This window comes from Elephas maximus, chromosome 16, assembly GCF_024166365.1.
Source record: "Elephas maximus indicus isolate mEleMax1 chromosome 16, mEleMax1 primary haplotype, whole genome shotgun sequence".
Taxonomy (NCBI): domain Eukaryota; kingdom Metazoa; phylum Chordata; class Mammalia; order Proboscidea; family Elephantidae; genus Elephas; species Elephas maximus.
The window spans coordinates 19,372,219-19,391,448 of NC_064834.1; the positions used below are offsets into that span (position 1 = coordinate 19,372,219).

At 35.9% G+C, this 19,230-nt stretch overlaps 1 protein-coding gene across 10 annotated transcripts in view; it reads left to right on the forward strand.

The window, feature by feature from the left end:
* The window catches only part of LOC126059477 (graves disease carrier protein), a 281,521-nt gene that overhangs the window by 192,113 nt on the left and 70,178 nt on the right, over positions 1-19,230 (forward strand). For all 10 annotated transcript variants that reach the window (XM_049855148.1, XM_049855150.1, XM_049855147.1 and 7 more), the window contains 2 exons: positions 13,910-14,031; positions 14,280-14,346. In XM_049855148.1, coding sequence (XP_049711105.1) covers positions 13,910-14,031; positions 14,280-14,346 — 189 coding nt within the window. The remainder of the gene's footprint in view (positions 1-13,909; positions 14,032-14,279; positions 14,347-19,230) is intronic.

Genomic DNA, 19,230 nt, shown 5'->3' on the forward strand with positions numbered 1-19,230 from the left:
TAGAGAGAGATTTACTTCAAGGAAATGGCTCATGCATTTGTGGAGGCTGGCTGGTCCCAAACCATGGGCCAGGTGGCAAGCTGAAGGCTTCTACCAGTTCATGTGGTTGCAGGAGTTGACAAACTCAAAATGTGCAGTTCAGGTGGCAGGTTGAAGGCTTATGCTAACTCGTGTCCCAAGAACTGGAGGTCAGGCAACAAGAAGTATGCAGGATCAGGAGAGAGTACAACCTTTGCCAGAACATCCATTTATATACTGGAGGCAGGCCCCTCCCCCAAGGAAATTCCCCTTTCAGCTGATTTTGGCTGCTCACATCAGATCGCACAATGGAAGATGATTATATAATGTCTGCCAAACCACTGAGAATGAAATCCTAGCCAAGCTGACACATAACATTAACCATCACATTCTTTTAACATAAAAAGATTATTTTATAGGAGAAGAAGGTAAGGAATAGTTTAAATTTACAACTACACAAGAAGCATGTATCCCCTTTTACCTAACAATTCTACTTCTGGGAACTTACCTCCTTTTTAAAAAAAAATTTTTTTTTCAAAAATATACACCTATTTTTATGCAAATAATGTGTGCATTCTATATTTTTTTGCCAACTGCCCCTTCCTGAGTGAGGAATTTTTGTAAGCGCCCTGGTGGTGTAGTGGTTAAGTGCTATGGCTGCCAACCAAAGGGTCGGCAGTTCAAATCCTCCAGGCGCTCCTTGGAAACGATGGGACGGTTCTACTCTGTCCTATAGGGTCACTATGAGTTGGAATCGACTTGACGGCACTGGGTTATGCCATTATATTTTTTTTACATGTTGCTGTAAATATTGTTAGGTGTTGTTGTATATATTGTTAAATATTGTAGAATGAATGTGTTATTTGCATAAAAATAGAGTAGTAATATATATGGTGAAAATAGTTCAACTCACTAGATGTAATCACTCTTAACAGTTTCTTATGTATGCTTTTTTCTAATGATATTCCATAATATGATTTTCCTTTTAGAATTATATCAATATTCTTTTTTGTATCAATACATAGATCTGCCTTCTTCTTTTTAAGAGCTGCGTTACATTCTGAGGTATGAATGTACCATGATCTATTTAATCAGTCCCCTGTGGACTGAGATTTGCTGTATTTTCAGTTTTGGCTTCACAGGTAATGCTTTGTACTTGTGTGGGTATATCTGTAGAGTAAATTCTGAGATGGGAAATTACTTTATCCATCAAAAGATAGGTGCATTTAAATTTTGAAAGACATCGCCAGGCTGATTCCATAAAACTTTCGATGGCTGTTTCCCCTCCACACCCCATCAACACTGGATCTTATCAAACTTAATCTTTGCCAATTAGTTATGAGTAAGACTCATCAGCTTTCCAAATGTCTATTGACCATTTGTATTTCTTTTACTTTTAGCTTTCCATTTTTTTTTTTTTTTTTTAATATTCATTTGTATGAGTGTCGAAATTTAGGGCATACTAGTTCTTTGTCACATGTTGCTAATATTTTATTTCCCTGCTTTAGATTTGTAGTTTGTCCTTATTTATGATTAAAAAAAATAGATAATCCAAAACTTTTGTTTTGTTTCCATATGGAAGTTTTACATAGCCAAATGAGTTTCCTTGGTGGCTTCGAAATTTTGTGTCTTGCTTAGAAATACCTTCCCATTTCTAAGATAAAAACATTTAATCGTATTTTCTACTAAAACTTTGTGTGTGTATATCTGTTGATATCATATTTATTTTTATATAAGGGATGACATAGGGATTGAAAAAGACTGTTCTCTAGATGGCTAGTCAGTTGTGCCAACATAATTTACTCAATAATTTATCCTTTTCTGTGATTTTAAACACCACTCTATCATGTGCTAAATTTTGTGAATTTATTTAAGAGAAGGATTAAGGTAGTATACAGTTATGTTTAGCCACAGAGCTGTTCATTGCAGTTTTATTTGTCACACTGAAAACCAAACCAAACCCATTGTTGTCAAGCCGATTCCAACTCATAGCAACTATATAGGACAGAGTAGAATTGCCCCATAAGTTTCCAGGGAGCTGCTGGTGGATTTCAACTGCCGACCTTTTGGTTAGCAGCTGAGCTCTTAACCACTGCACCACCAGGGCTCTATCACACTGAAAGGAAATTTAAATATATAGAATAGAAAAGTGGTGGGAAAAAAATCCAATATATCAGAATTCTACACATCCATTAATGTATTTTTTGTAGAATTTTATTTATTTATAAGGAAAGACATTTACATTATAAGTAGAAAGAAAGCAAGTTAAAAGAATGAGTATTATATATCATATTTTGGCTTTTACAAAGTAAATGCATATATATATAAAATATCTGCATATATATGTATCTGCAAGGTTATATATATCAACATATTAAAGGTTTCTATTTCTAATGATGGAAATAAAATGATTAGAAGGTTATATATCAAAATCTTAATTGTGGTTATCACAGGGTTTGTAGGATTTCAGTAGATTTTTGTGTCTATTGCTTTAATCATGGTATGTCATATCCCATGGTGATGTCAGGTTTCTGTAACTAAGATCCTTTGCAATCCCTTCATGTGCATTGAAGTGGGAAGGAGAGAAATATGGGTGGTCAGAGACTATTTGGCCTTTCTGGGTGAATGGACCTCTGATATTGAATATGCACAGTTAAAGCATTCTAGTAATGCTAGCGCCCTTGAGGTCTACAAGCGTGACGTGGTAGGGACAAATATGTTAACTAGGTAGGTGCCAAAAAAGAACAGAAAGCTTTGGTTAAACATTGTAGACACTGTGGCCACAGACAATCATCTTTCAGGTTGTTGAGGTTACAGGCTTTGTCTTGGATAACAGATGTTAAGATACTTCTCAGACAGTGTCTCAGATTCTAAAAGCAGTGACTCAGCCTACCTTTGTACCTAGGTCTGATCTGACTTGCCCTGTCCATGGTTTTTCCTTGTCTACTCTTTATGTAGTTCTCCTTTACTCCTGGCTGGCAGACCCAGGTTCAGTAAGTAGTAAAAATAACCAGGATTAATATTCAAAATATTTAACAACCCAACTTTGTATACAACAACAACAAAAAAAATGCCATTGCCGTTGAGTTGATTCCAACGACCCTATAGAATGGAGTAGAACTGTTCCATAGAGTTTCCAAGGAGCTCCTGGTGGATTCCATCTGCTGGCCTTTTGGTTAGCAACTGTAGCACGTAACCACTATACCACTAGGGCTTCCAACTTTGTATAGGTAGTAATAAATAGAAAAAGTTCTGAATGCCTCCTACTGTGCCAAGCATTAACTCTTTATTGGCTGGTTCATGAGATGGTGGTGGTGGTGGGACGAGTTCCTGGGGAAGTGGAGGGTCACTGAAGTCATGGTGGGGGAGATCTTAGGAGTTGGAGCAGTAGCTATTTGTTAATTGGTATGGAAGTATTTCGATATTTTACATACACAATGGTATTGGTGGGTAACATTAGCTAATATGTATTCATCACTTGTGTGCAGTACAAAGACCCGAGCACTCAACATGCGATCCTTGGACTCCTAACCTGTAGTCCTCAGAACAATACTATGAGTAAAGTGCTATGATTATCCTCAAGTTATAGAAGAGAAATTTTAGTAAAGTTTCCAAATCTAAAAAATTATGATTTCTAGCATCACTTTTTAACTTTCTGTGTCCTAAACTTTAACTATACAAGTGAGTGGTCAAAATCCTTTCTTTGAAGGTGGGAGGAAAAATGAAGTAGGATTACGAATATGAGTTCAATTTCAAAGACTGTATTTTTTTTTTTCATGGCCTTTGATTATTGAATTGCCTATTCATTCAAATAGTGTTTCTAGTTTTGTTTTTCTGAAATTAAAGACATGCTAGCATCATTTTAAAATATTATATTATATTTTAAAATATTATATTAGAAAGCAGTAATAAACAAGAGGACTGGAATTATCTTAAAGAAAAAAGTTTTTTTTTTTTAACATTCTAGTTATAATAGATAAGACCAATACTAGTGCTATAATATCTCTATTTTTATTATGCTTGATTATAATTTACATCTTGATTCTGTTCTGTAAATGGTTGAACTGAATGTTCTGGTTATTTTATTTTATTTTTATTTATATCTGTTATCTTTGCCCTTGTACCTTTGGTGGTCTTTAAATGTAAGTTCGGCAATTTTGTATTTGCCAAAGTAAAAAATGGGTTTTTCATGATCATCTCAATAGAGCTTATTTTAAAGCTTTTATGAACTTCAACTTTTTCCTACAGCTACAATCCAGTATATGCTGACTCTCACTCTGCCAAGGAAAGGAAAAGCTGGAGACTCAGAATCAGGGTTCATATATTTAAGGAAGGTCTTGACCTTTTTTCTCTATGTTTGTTTCAAATGTTTGAAATCAGTTTGGCTCTGCCAGTTGCCATGGAACTAAGGGTGATAAAATAAAGGGAAGAGAAAGAAGAATTGAGTTATTAGCAACCAGAAGTGGTGAGCTGAAGCTCTGCTTGCTACTCTCCCTGGTCTACTCTGGCTTGGTGTTCTCGTCCAGGGCTGGGTGACTAAGTGGACAGAACAATTCCTGGGATCTTGGTTGGCCTCCATTACACACCTGCTCTTTGATCACGGGCAGATCATCCAAGCTTTCTGTAACTCACTTATCCATTTGTTAAAGTGGAGCTTATGGTTTCTCAACACTCTGAGTTGTGAGGGTCAGAGGAGAGAATTGCTATGAAAACATTCTGAAAGATCTGAGGTCCTCCATGTGTATGAGAGAATTTTAGTAAACCTTCCATGCTCTTGAACCAGCCACATGAATCTTTATTCTTCTTTTTGCTTCATTTGTAAAGTAGGAAAAATTTTATTTGTCAGTACAGGTAGTAGTCAAAATCTCGAGCAACCAGTACAACACAAGCAGCAGCCGATCAGAATGGAGGCTAGACATCAACCAGATTGGCTGTATGGTACAGTCCAGTGATTTGTTGGAGCCAGTCCAACCCAGGCTGTGCACTGTTCTTTTGAGAACCTCAAAGAGGCTTAGAGGCATTTTTCCCAGATACTTCTATATTTAAAAGGGAACTCTGTCCCCCTGTGAGCCCTGATCCAGAATTCCAAAGCAAGAAGCTTTCTACACACTTGGAGAAATTGCTCTTCTGAGCTGTTAGTTGAAGGAATTTTTTAAAATCAGAATTTAACTTAGTTAATTGAACCTGAGGCCTGATGTGTACGTTCATGGGGAAGAAGGGTTATGATGCTTAGACATCTGCTGTCTAGGCCTTTGGCTTCTTGACTTGTATTGTGACCTCTGATTTCCACATGAGGATACTGTACAAAAGTCATCCACAGTCACACACAGTTATTCTTTTGGGTAATAATGATTGCAAAGATGGCCCCTGAATGTCGTAACTGAACCATCTTTCCCTAGAACCTTCTTTTAAGAGCATAATTTTCATTAACACACTCATCAGAGGTTGCACACAACTGTAAATAGGTGTTTTTTGATGATTTGCAACTGATGTTTAATTAATCATCAGGCTTGAAGCAGTGATGTACTTCCAAAGGACAGGATGCAGTAGAGCTGGGGCTTCCTTGGACATCTCCTCCAGACCAATTTCCTTGGCTCTGTAGCTTAGCTTTCGTGTCTGTGATGCATGGGACTCTTCCTTTGTCTGAAGTATGTATGTGCAATCTGTGTGTTTTTGTTGAACTCTTGGATATGTACATGAATTCTGGATGCTGCTCCCACTGCAGTAGTCTCAAGTGGGAATAGATGGTGGTGAACTGGGAAGGAAGCCATCTCTGAAAATTAAAATCTACTTTCAGATTTATTGAGAAGTTGGGGAGGAAGGGGATGAAATGATGAGAACACGGATATGCTCCTGTATTGCAGCCTTGCATTATCCAACTTCTAATCTCTCCTTCTCCTCTTCCTTTGCCCTTTCTACTTTGTAGGGTTAGTTCTTTGTTAAGAAGCTGTTGTGTTTCTTTTTGTAGCAGAATAAACAGTTCATATTTACCATATTTTCTGAATAGGATCTCCAAAGTTTTAATAACCAAAGATTATTTGTGTCTTTGGTAGTTTGGTTAGAAACGTAATTTGTGACCAGAGTTTTTTTTTTTTTTTGCTTAAGCATACAGCGAAAATGCCTAGTAGATTTTGGAAGATAATGTCCAGCTCTTCTGAACAGGCCAGATTAGCAAAATCCGCTAATTGCTGATTAAAGTATGTTTTTAGGTTTACCTCAATTCCTAGCATTCTAGATTATAAGGACAGTAAGAGGATGAGAATTTAGGGAAAACACAGTCTCCCTTGACTTGGGTTCATTATTAAGTTTCTTGACTGAAGGGAAGCAGAGAGGAGAGTTTGCACATACACAAAAAATGGCAAGTGGGTCTCAGCTTTATTGAGTTTCATTGCTTCCTGGTAGGTGAAGATATTCTACTCTTTATTTTGGGTTGTAGTTGTAAAGTGGGAGAAGAAAAGTGTAACTACTGATATTTGAGGTAAGTAGTTCCTGATTTCCTCTATGTGCTCTTGGAGGGCCTTTTTTTTTTTGGCCTTCCTGTGAAGCAATGCCAGGTAGAACAGTAAGGAGCAGATGTATGAGTGTACAAAAGGTCCCAAATGGTAGCACTAGCTTTAGGAACTGAAAATCCCAGTAACCCTCTGGATGACTGGTATGAATGTCTGTTAGTACTAGCGCTCAACTGAATCCCCACTTTGTTACATACATATTCCTCTCCAAGAATCCTCTGTGCTTCCCTTTTTATTAGAATCCTTGAGCACTGATGTGGAGGGAAGAGAAAGGTTGGGGGTTGGGGGTCACTTTGGTAAGACTAGGCACGAATGATTTGGTTCTCAAAGGAAAGCTTCTCAAAACAAATTGCTTGAAAAAGACTAGACTGGGAGAATAATAATAGCTAACACTCAAATAGCACTTACTTTGTACCAGGGATTATTTTAAGCATCAATTTCTATTAACTCCCTTAGTCTTCATGAATCCCTAGTTTGGGAATCTACTTGTTAATAATCCCCATTTTATTGATGATGAAACTGAAACCCAGGTTATGTAATATGCTCAAGGTCATATAGCTAGTTAGTGGTGGGGTTTGGATTTGAACCCACGCAGACTCACTCTAGAGTAAGTACTCTTATCACTTGCTATAAATAAAAAAGGAGTAGTTTTAAAATAAAAAAAAATTAGTTGAAATAAAAAAAGTTATCAAATCAAGAAAGTAATACTAGTGCTGGATTACTTGATAGGCAGTGCACATGTATGGGGGATCCCAGCAAATCAGGGACTCCAGAAATAAAGATGAAAGTGTTTTTGAAAGGTTGACATTGGATATTTTTAAAAAGCGTTGACGTATTTTGTACTGTTTAAGCTAAGTAACACCACCTTTACCTTTACAAGCAAATTGCTGTATATACTCACTTTTTTAAAATAGTAAATAAATAATAATAACCATTGCTGTCGATTCTGACTCATAGTGACCCTATAGAACAGAGTAGAACTGCTCCACAGGGTATCCAAGGAACGCCTGGTGAATTCCCACTGCCGACATTTTGGTTTGCAGCCAAGCTTTTGGTTAGCGGTCGAGCTCTTAACCACTATGCCACTAGGGCTCTACTCATTTTTTTGGCAGTTTATAATTGTGACCAGTCTGTTAATTCACTCAGTTAAACCACTTGAAGTCAGGCAGTTAGAAGGCTTATAGAAGGCGACTAAAAGGCTTAGAATATGGAGGAGGAAGAAAGAACTAGATGGAGTCAGAAAAGCAAATGGGAAATCCAGATCAGGGAAGAGAAAAAAAAAAAAAGTGAGTGGTGAATATTTACAGAAGTTGTAAAATAAAATGGAGAGAGATGACTTGGGAAAATGCTAGCAAAATCCAATTTTAACCAAATTGTGTCAGCATGATCAAACCTTAAAATGGTCAGCCTTTCAGATCTCTTCTACATTTGTTAAACTTTTTACTAAGAATTATTCCAATATAGATGCAACTAGTGTAATCTGTCCTAATTTCATTTTCTAAAATTTCCTGTTGCAAAATCTTCAACTCAAGCTGCAAAAAAATTAAGCCAATTTGCAAAATATGCAGTTTTAAAAACATCTGAATAGTAAGGTATTTGTTGTGGTTTAAATGTAATGTTATTGCTCTACCTTGCCTGAGGAACACTGTATTTGGACTGTATTCATTTACATTCACTTTAAAAGAGGGCATTTAGAAAAGCCACAGCCTGGACTGTCAGACATGGCTGATTTGAATACCAATAGTTGGGAAAAGAATAGTTTGAAAACAGGTAGCTTGAATGAAGAGCTGATATCAAAATGGTTGAATTTGGGAATTGACATTTCCAATTGCTGGACTGATGGAATACCTGAAGTAAAATTTTAAGTATGCAAAATGCTAGGCAAATGATTAAGAAGAAAAAAAAAATTACAGGGAAGGCAACATTGTGTCATGTAAGAGCCAGAAAACTTAGTTTCAAATCCTACTCTGTGATACACAAACGCCATGAATTTGGTCGTTTTTAAAAAAAAAAAAAAAAAAATTTTTTTCTTTTTAAACTACTTTAGCCTCTGTTTTCTCAATTTGTAAAACAGGAATAATGTCTGCGTTGTAGGACTGGTGGTAGCATTTGATACGTAAGGATTGGAGGTAGTATTTGTCAAGTACCTGGTGTGATATGTTGGCACATAGTAAACAGTCATAACTGCTGTGTTGAAACTAAAAAAAGGAAAGTTTAAAACATCATTTACAGCTGAACCACAGATAGGCTAGTCATAAAATCAGTCTATCTTCAGTGGGTCTACCCTGTTCTGAGCACCATTAAGCTAATCTTGATCCAAATTATTGCTTGTATTTAAACCGAAGGAACTGCTGCTTATTATTCAAACTGATTTTCCTCTCATTGTCTAAAGGAATTGACTTTTTTCAATTTTCAAAGAGGTAAGGGTTGCGTGTGTTTGCACTGAAGTCTTAGCTGTATGTTGTTGTCATTGTGTGCCGTGGAGTTGATTTCAACTCATGGCAGCTGTTGTAGGGAAAAAAACACCACGAGTTTAGTAAAGCAAAAAGGAAGTTTTATTCAGCATATATTCAAAAAGATAAAAGTGAGAAGTGAACAACCAGGCTGCCAGAGCTAATGTCTGCCTGAACCCAAGGAAATATTACAGAATAGACAAAAGTGGGAAAACAGACAAACATGCTGCCACAGCCATGTCTGCTGAGTCCACAGAACAGGCAAGAATGGGAAAATTGACAAGCATGCTGCTACAGCCATGTCTGCCCAAGTCCAAGGAACTTTACAGAATTATCAATATATTTTAACATTAAAAATGGGCAAAACCATTGACAGCTCTGCATTTTTACAGGTTGGCTAGAAACAATCATTGGTACAGGTTTTTCATTAACAGCCAGGAGAATCTTCACTGGTCCAACAAATGTTCTATTCACTAAATGCTAATAGAAAACGTTAAGAGTGGAAAGTCTTTTGTGTTCTGTTCAGATTGGTTTATGTGAAAGATTATCTTAGCTATTGTCTTTATACCTCAGGGCCCAGTTGATATGTCCTTGTAAGTCCTTGTGAGTCCAGCTCCAGCTGGGTCACATTCTCTATGCTCAAGGGCAGGGAATAATGAGTCCAATATTGTTTCCTAAGTCACAACCCTATAGGACAGAGTAGAACTGCCCCCATAGGATTTCCTAGGCTGTAATTTTTTTTTTTTTTTAATTTTTATTGTGCTTTAAGTGAACGTTTACAAATCAAGTCAGTCTCTCACACAAAAACTTATATACACCTTGCTACATACTCCCAATTGCTCTCCCCCTAATGAGACAGCCCATTCCCTCCCTCCACTTTCTCTTTTCATGTCCATTTCACCAGCTTCTAACCCCCTCTACCCTCTCTTCTCCCCTAAAGAGAGGAGATGCCAAAATAGTCTCATATGTCTACCTGATCCAAGAAGCTCACTCCTCACCAGCGTCTCTCTCCAACACATTGTCCAGTCCAATCCCTGTCTGAAGAGTTGGCTTTGGGAATGGTTCCTGTCCTGGGGCAACAGAAGGTCTGGGGGCCATGACCACCAGGGTCCTTCCAGTCTCAGTCAGACCATTAAGTCTGGTCTTTTTATGAGAATTTGGGGTCTGCATCCCACTGCTCTCCTGCTCCCTCAGGGGTTCTCTGTTGCATTCCCTGTCAGGGCAGTCATTGGTTGTCCTAGGCTGCCAAGTCTTTTCTCCTGTAGAATGGGAGCAGACTGCCAAGTCTTTTCTCCTGTAGAATGGCTGGTGGGTTTGAAGTACCAGCCTGCCTTTTAGCAGCCAACTGCTTAACCAGACATCACCAGGCCTTCTTATTACCTGTATCTGAGGTAGATAATTAGAGATAATATTATAACTACTCAGGAAAAAATGCTATGAAAAATACCTAAATAGTTAAGATCATTGTTTTCTTATTCATTTTGAAGGAGTGGCAAATAATTTTAAATATTGGAGGGAGGGAGCTGGCACTCTGAGAGTAAATTTATATTTAGGTCTGGGATGATAAAAATGGATGCAAAATTACAGTAACATGTTAAATAAAATGGGATAAGCTACCTCATTCCTACTAAATAAAATTGAAAAATAAAACTAAAAAATGAAATTAAGTCAAGAATGTGGAAATCACTTTAAATTTCCACTTCTATACCAGAATAGCTTGCTATTCTGAGTCAAAGTTCTGGCAAAAAATCATATTTTAATTTGATGAAACTAGTAAAAAGATGAAAAAATTGCCTTGTTAAAAAAACAGTATTAGAAACCTACTTAGAAAAAGTAACTGCCAAAGAGAGAAATGTAAAAAAACAAAAAACAAAAAAAACCCCACTGCCATTGAGTTGAGTCCAACTCATAGCAACCCTATAGGACACAGTAGAACTGCCCACATAGTGTTTCCAGGGAGCGCCTGGTGCATTCAAACTGCCAACCTTTCGGTTAGCAGCCATAGCTCTTAACCACTATACCGCCAGGGTTTTCTAAGGAGAGAAATGTAGATGTGGAAATTAAAGAACACAAAAATAAAGTCATATAAAAAATAAGCCAAAATAACACTGAGCGGATGCTTTTTGCCCATCAAATTAGGGGGAAATTATCTAACAATTGAATATTCTAATTGTCTAATAATTTTCTAATATCTGAGAATTCAGAGAAATAGGACTTTTATTCTAATGAATGACATAAATTGGTGCAGTCTTTCTGAAGGGCAATTTCTATTAAAAGTCTTACTGTGTTTTTACCTTTTGACCCAATAATTCTGTTTTAGGAATTTATCCATAATAAAAATGATGGACAAAGTAGTTATAAGGCCATTCACCAAAGCATTGTTTGCTAATACAATATTGTATAGCAAATAATGGAGACAATATAAATGTCTAAGAATTATTTTAAGAAATTACACTACATCCAAATAATGTGTTTCTCACATGGAAAAATGTTCACAATATAATGTAAAGTAGAAAAACCTAGCTATAAAATTACAATATTATTGTAAGTTTTAAATGTGTGTTATACGTGTACAAATGTGCATCTATAAAATGATTTGGAAGATTGCATATTTAGGTAGTTATTGTTGGACGAAGGATCCCTGGTGGTATAGTGGTTAGGGGCGCGGCTGCTAACTGAAAGGTCGGTGGTTCAAACCCACCAGCCACCTATCAGCTGCTCTGAAGGAGAAAGATGTGGCAATCTGCTTTAGTAAAGATTACAGTTTGGGAACCCTATGCGGCAGTTCTCCTCTTTCCTGTAGGGTCACTATGAGTTAGAATAGACTCTACAGCAATGGATTTTGTCTTTGAATGACAGGTAATGTTTATTTAGACTTTTTTGCTCATTTATATTTTCTAATTTTTCCACACCGAACATGTATTTCTTTGGTACTTTAAAAAAGTTAACAAAATATATTTTTTAATTTAAAAAGTAACTCATCTGAATGGTTTCGGAATTTGAATTCAGTTATTGATGAAAATCTAGAATTTAATGCTAAATTTACTTATCAGGAGATTTTTATGTTAAAATGAATTGGTTCTATGACCTTGGACATTTATATTTTTGTTGAGTAAACAGATTTGCCTAAATTCTCAAAATACAGTAATGATCATACTTTGACATTTTTCAAAAAGTGCCTTTATCTTCATAAGAATTTTTTGTGTTATGTGCATAAAGCATCTCTCCACTTTAGGATTGTTGTAGGGTAAAAACACCACAAAGTTTAGTAAAGCAAAAAGAAAATTTTATCTGGCATATTCAAAAAGCAGAAATAGGAAGTGGACAACCATGCTGCCAGAGCCATGTCTACCTGTGTCCAAGGAAATGTTACAGAATAAGCAAGAATGGGAAAATGGACGAACATGCTGCACAGCCGTGTCTGCTGAGTCCGAGGAATGTTTCTGAATCACCAGTGTATACTGACATTACAAATGGGCAAAGCCACTGAAAGCTTCACCTGTTCGCAGATTGATTAGGAACTGTGATCCTGCATTTTGAATACTCTTTCTTAACAATCATTGATACAGGTTTCAGGAGGGTCTTCATTGGTCCAACAAATTTTCTATTCACTAAATGTTAATAGAACAAGGTAAGAGTGGAAAGTCTTTTGTGTTGTTTGATTAGCTTACGTGAAAACTTCCCTAAAAGATAGTTTCCAAGATTACCATAACTGTTGTCTGTATACCTCCTCAGGGCTCAGCTGTTCTATCCTTGAGAGTCCTTGTGTCCTTGAGAGTCCTTGTGTCCTTGAGAGTCCTTGTGAGTCCAGCTCCAGCTGGGTCACATTCTCTATGCTCAAGGACAGGGAATAGTGACTCCAATATTATTTCCTAAATCAGGATTAGAGGAAATAAGTGAAAGAACAAATATCTTACTTAGTGCCATGAAGACAGTCAGTATTTCCTTTCTGATATTTTTCCTGAGAATAAACAAGTAATAAATAGAACTGTAAGAATGCTCATGACCCACTTACACTGTACTGTTTGAAGGCTAACACTATAACTTCACAGTGGGAAGAACTTGAAAAGATTTTTACAAAATGTCCCTTTATTCATGAGGTTGTTTTCCAGCTGATGATAATATGTTATAATTCTATCGTGTTGTAGGGTAAAAGACATTACAAAGTTTAGTAAAGTAAAAAGAAAGTTTTATTTGGCAAAAGTAGGAAGCGGACAACCATGTCTGCCAGAGCTACTCTCTGCCCGAATCCAAGGAAATTACAGAATAGACAAAAGTGGGAAAATGGACAAGCATGCTTGCCACAGCTATGTCTGCCTGAGTCCAAAGAACATTACAGAATAGGCAAGAATGGGAAAAGGGACATGCACGCTTTCCAAAGAAAGTTACAGAGTCATCAGTATATAATCACATTACAAAATAGGCAAAACCAACCAATGAAAATTTCACCTTTTCACAGTTTGGCTAGAAACAGATCCTACATTTCGAATTGCCTTTCTTAACTATCATAGGTACAGGTTGCAGTAAGGACAGTCAGGAGGGCCCTCGTTGGTCCAAGAAATTTCTATTCACTAAATGCTGGTAGAAAAAGATAAGAGTGGAAAGTCTTTTGTTTTCTGTTTTATGTGAAATGTTCCCAAAAGGATATTTTCCAAGATTATCCTATCTGTTGTCGTTATACCTCAGGGCCCAGTTGATGTGTCCCTGTGAGTCCTTGTGAGCCCAGCTCCAGCTGGGTCACATTCTCTATGCTCAAGAACAGGGAATAATGACTCCAGTCTTATTTCCTAAATCAATCGGCAATATCACCTTTGATTTCCTTGGGTTTTCATCATTGCTGTAACATCGAGAGAGTGCCACTAATGATTGGGAAGACCTGTATGGCAGACATTTTTTTTTTTAACATTGAAGTTTCTACTTCCTTTTCAGGTATGACAGCAGTTATCTGTACGTACCCTCTTGACATGGTTAGAGTCCGCCTAGCATTCCAGGTGAAAGGGGAACACACCTATACAGGAATTATACATGCATTTAAGACAATTTATGCCAAGGTATTTCATATTTATCCTTCTCTTTTATAACACATCCTTTTATATTTAGGAAAATATTTTGAATATTACCGAAAATAATTACTCTTTTATTTACAATTATTGATATTAATAATTGTGAAAGCACATCATTGTGTTTCAGGGTGGATATAGAATAGTTTTTCCATTGTAATGTTGTATGCTTTTGTTCTATTATGATTAATGTAATAAACACAATGTAATTTCACTTCTGATTTTCCTTCACTGAAAAGGAAGGTGGTTTCCTTGGATTTTACAGAGGCCTGATGCCAACTATATTAGGAATGGCTCCATATGCAGGTATGTTTCAAATTTGGCAGAATTCTGGTTTGTGTGTTTAAAATGTGTGATCAGCTTTTTTCTGAAATGGTAGCATGAAAAGATGCTATCATGAAAGGTACTTTTACTTAAGAAATGATGTAGATAAAATTATGATTTATCTGTGGTCCTTCATTTTGTCTTACGTATAAAGATGACTGTATTCGTGTTCAGTCAGTAGAAACAGTTTTGCACCTTTTAACCTCTGAGCCAGCTGTAGCCTTGTTAATAGTTGCACAATGCTGTTACATGACTGTTAAAGATTCAATTTTTAAAACATGTTAATTAAACATTAAGAGTTGAAAACTTTTTTTTCTCCCTCAATATAAGTAGTGAAGACTCCTTATGGGAAATTTAGAAAATAAAGAAAACTAGAAAAAAAAAAAAACTTAGCCATCGCTGTAATTCTCCAATCTGCATGAAAGCACCATTACCTTGTTTATATTTCTTAAAAAAAAAAAAAAAAATTATCATTAACCTTTTATTTTGAAAGAATTTAACAGGCAATTGTAAGAAATAATACAGAGTCCCTGTACCCTTTACCTTGTTTCCCCAATGGTAACATTTTATAAAACTATAGTACAATATCACAACCAGGATAATGACATAGATGCAGTCAAGATACAGAACAATTCTGTGTCACCACAAGGATCCCTCCTGTTGACCTTTTTAGACACACCTCTGTGACCCCTTTTTAACCACTGGCAACCACTAACCTCTTCTCCATTTCTGTAATGTTCTCATTTCAAGAAAGTTACATAAGTGGAACCACGTAGTATATAACCTTTTGGGGTTGGATTTTTTCACTCAGCCTCATTCCCTTAAGATTCGTCCAACCTGATGTGGTGTATATCGATAGTTTGTTCTTTTTTTTTATTGCTGAGTAGTATTCCATTGTATGGATGTACCACAGTTTGTAATACTTTGTTTCTAAGATTCACCCATGTTGTTGTGTATAGCTATTCATTTGTTTTTCCAATTGTGTATGTATTTTGGTATAGAAGTCCAAGAGTTTTTTCTAGGGTATATACCTAGGAGTAGAATTGCTGGGTTGTAAGTTATATGTATGTTCAGTTTTATTAAATAAGCACAAATTGATTGAAAGTGGTTGTATCCATTTACGATTTCATTAGCAGTGGTTAAAAATTCCCATTGATTCACATCAACTCTATCCACATTGATTGATTTTTTAGTTTTTGCTAATTTTATTGGATATATAAAAGATAACTCATGAGGTTTTATTGTGCATTTCCCTGTTAATGAGGTTGACCACCTTTTCATATATTTATTCACCACTTATATTTCTTTTTCTATGAAGTGGCTGTTCATGAGTTTGGCCAACTTTTGTACTGAATTTGTTTGTCTTTTTCTTATTGATTTGTAGTAATTTTTTATATATTCTGGATATATATGTTGAAAATATCTCACCCTGTTTGTGATTTGGCTTTTTCATTTCTGTGTAGTGGCTTGTAATAAACATAATTTCTATTTTTAATGTAATTGAGTTTTTCAGTCTCTTCTTTTAGGGACAGTGCTTTTCCTATGAGGTTTTGTTTTTCTTCTAAGAATGATTTTAAAGTTTAGCATTTTACATTTAAGCCCCTAATTTGTCAGAGATTATTTGTTTTTCCTTAAGGGTTAGCATTTGACCCAGCACCATTTATTAATAGTCCCTCCTCCATTAATATGGAGTGTCGCTTTTAATTTGAAAGGATGAATCCCTTCACCTTACACGTGTTTTTTTCAGGAGTGCACATTTTAGAATCAGCTTTTTTTTTTTTTTTTGTGCTTTGATATCTTTTATTGGTCACCCTATCACACAGTGCAGCAATTTGATCTGAAAGCTCAGTGTTTAAAAAGAGTTTCTTCTGGTTTGGGTTTAAAAAGTGTCTCTCTTTTTTTTTTTTTAGATTCCTTTTTTTTCTTTAATTGTACTTTAGATGAAAGTTTACAGAACAAACTACCTTCTAGAATCAGCTTTTGATATTGAACAAAAATCCTTGTTGGGATTTTGAATGAAATTTTATACAAATCGTGACTATTTTTGTTAGGTATATTTATATTTATAGACATGCTGTAAGTTTTGTTGTGTCTTTTAAAAAATCACATATTCAGTTTATTGCTTGATTTAATTTTTAGGAGAATTTATAGCTAACTGGAGTCCCTGGGTGGTGCAAACTGTTAAGTTCTCTGCTGTTAACTGAAAGATTGGTGGTTTGAGTCTGCCCCAGAGACACCTCAGAAGAAAGGCCTGGCAGTCAAATTCTAAAAAATCATCCATTTAAAATCCTATGGAGCACAGTTCTACTCTGACACACATGGGGCTGCCGTGAGTCACGGTCAAAGGCACTTGGTACTGGCATGGCTAACTAGCCATTTTCCTACTTACTGATATTATAGCCAGCTACTTTGTTATTTATAGATTCTTTGAGGTTTTCTACATAGGCAGTCAGATTATGTGCAAATAATAGGATATTTTTTCTTGCATTCCAGTCCTTTTTTGTGTTTCTCTTATGTTACTATACTGGATAAGGACCTACATAGTATAGAAGTGAATAGAAATAATGATACTGGGTATTTTGACTTGTTTCTGATTTTACAGGGAATGTTCCTAAGACTTCTTCATGTAACATAATCTTTGCTCTAATTTTTAGTACATACCATTTATCAGGTTCAGGAAGTTTTGGTAAGAACTTTATCTGAATACGTATTGAATTTTATCAGGTGTTCTTTTTGTGTTTCTTGAGATGATCATATGCTTTTCCCCTTTAATCTGTTATTATGAATAATGATATTAATAGATTTTCTAATGTTAAATGACTTTGGGATCAGCCCAAATCAGTTATGACATCCTGATCTTTTTATACCTTGTTGGATTTGATTTGCTAATTGGTTTTAGAAGTTTTACAGCTATAGAGGCAGTTCCTGGGTTACAAATGTCTGACTTCTGGATGACTCGTACTTATTCTTTAATGTTATGTAAATTTGCCCTAATTTTGAAATAATTGAACCAACCCCTGTTTGCAGCAAATTCTTCCTCACAATCACCTTCACTTGCTGCAAGTGCACCTTTTAACTCTTCGGTCACCTGTGGAACATAGAGCTCCCACCTACATTTTATGCCTCTGGGGTTTCTTGGGAAGCTCTTTTCCCACTTTTAGTGTGTGCTACTGTAAGGCTTAGGGCCTGCGTTTGCTGCAGATTACTGTTTTTATAGCGTATTAGGTGGTGCATCCTGGAGGTGCGATTTTGTAAAACTTTTGACTCCTTTGGCTTTTTTTGTGGGAGGTAAGGTTAGATTTCTGTGTTCCTGTGTGTTATTTGGAAGTTGTGTTACTCTCAATGTTCCATGTTTGTATGAGTACCTCATTTTCAGGCGCCATTTACAGTATGACCTGTGATCCCACCAGTCATACCCCTAGAGTCTATAGGGACAAGGTGTCCTACATATTACCCATAACACCTACCAAAAATTCAGACATACTCAGTGATTCAGCATGCCTTCTCTTACTGAGAACAAATGGTATCCAAAAAGAAAAAAAATTCAAAGCTGAAAATAATTTGGTCATTGATTAAATCATTGAAAAGGCTTTGAGCCTTTTCTTGCGCTAAAAAAAAAGTAAGGCTAAATAAGAACCATATGTACCTGTTATGACTTACCTACAAATTTGATTTAAATGACTTAAAGACACAGTTAGGAACGGATCTCATCTGTAACCCGGGCGGTGCCTGTACTCATGAATGATGTTAGCCTGTAATTGTCTTCTGTGATGTTTAAAATATCCTTGTGTGGTTTGGGTACCAAGGCTATATAGGTCTCATAGAGTAAGCTGAAGAGCATTGCCTCATTTTCCACTTTCAGAGAGATGAGTATGATTATCTGTTGAAAGTCTTCACTGTAGGACGATTCTTCACTACCGCTTTAATTCCTTGACTGGTGATAGAACTGTTCATGTTTTCTCTCTACTCATGAATTCAGTTTTACTGCAAGAAATACTGGCAATATCTCTTTATATTTTTCACGTCTACTCTTTCTGCAGTTGTGTCACCTTAAAAATTTTAATTTGTTTTATCAGTTTACCAGTTTTTACGAAGAGTCAATTTTGGCTTATTCTTTTCTATCCCACCTTTCCGTTTCATTGATTTCTCTTATCTTCATTATCTCTTTCTTTCTCTGGATTTATTCTGTTTTCTTAAGTTGGAGGCTTAGCTTATTAATTTTCAACTTTTTTTCCCCTATAATTGTTTTTCTAACTACTGCTGCAGCTAAATCCCTGGTTATTTATTTATTTTTACCTGTAATTTGGAGTATTTCAAGTGTATTGAAAAGTAGAGACAATAGTATAATGAATCACCTAGCTTCAACAATTAATTTTTGGCCAATCTTGTTTCATTTCTAACCCTAGCTACTTTCTCTACCTCTGGCCCAGATTATTTTAAAGCAAATTCATGTTATTATTTTATACGTATTTAGTATTCAGCTCTCTAAGAGTTAAGTACTTTAAAGAAAAAAAGCATAACCACACACTGTTATCAAATTTTAAACAAAGTCTTAATTTCTTAATACCATCTACTGTAATGTCATTGTTCCCCTGTCTTTCTCTCTCTCTTTTGGTCCAGATCCGAGTTAATATTTGCCTGGTCTATCTTTTTTTATCCTTTTACTTTCTAGCCTTTTCCTGTTTTTATGTTTTAGGTTATTTCTTTTGTAAGTAGCATATAGCTGGATGTATTTTTTTAAATCCAGACTGAAGGTTTTTTAATTGGCAGTTAGTCCACTTGATGCTTATTGTGGTTATTGATATATTTGGACTTGTTTCTATACCTTGCTGTTTCAGTTTGTTGCTTTCCTTTTTATGTTTCTTT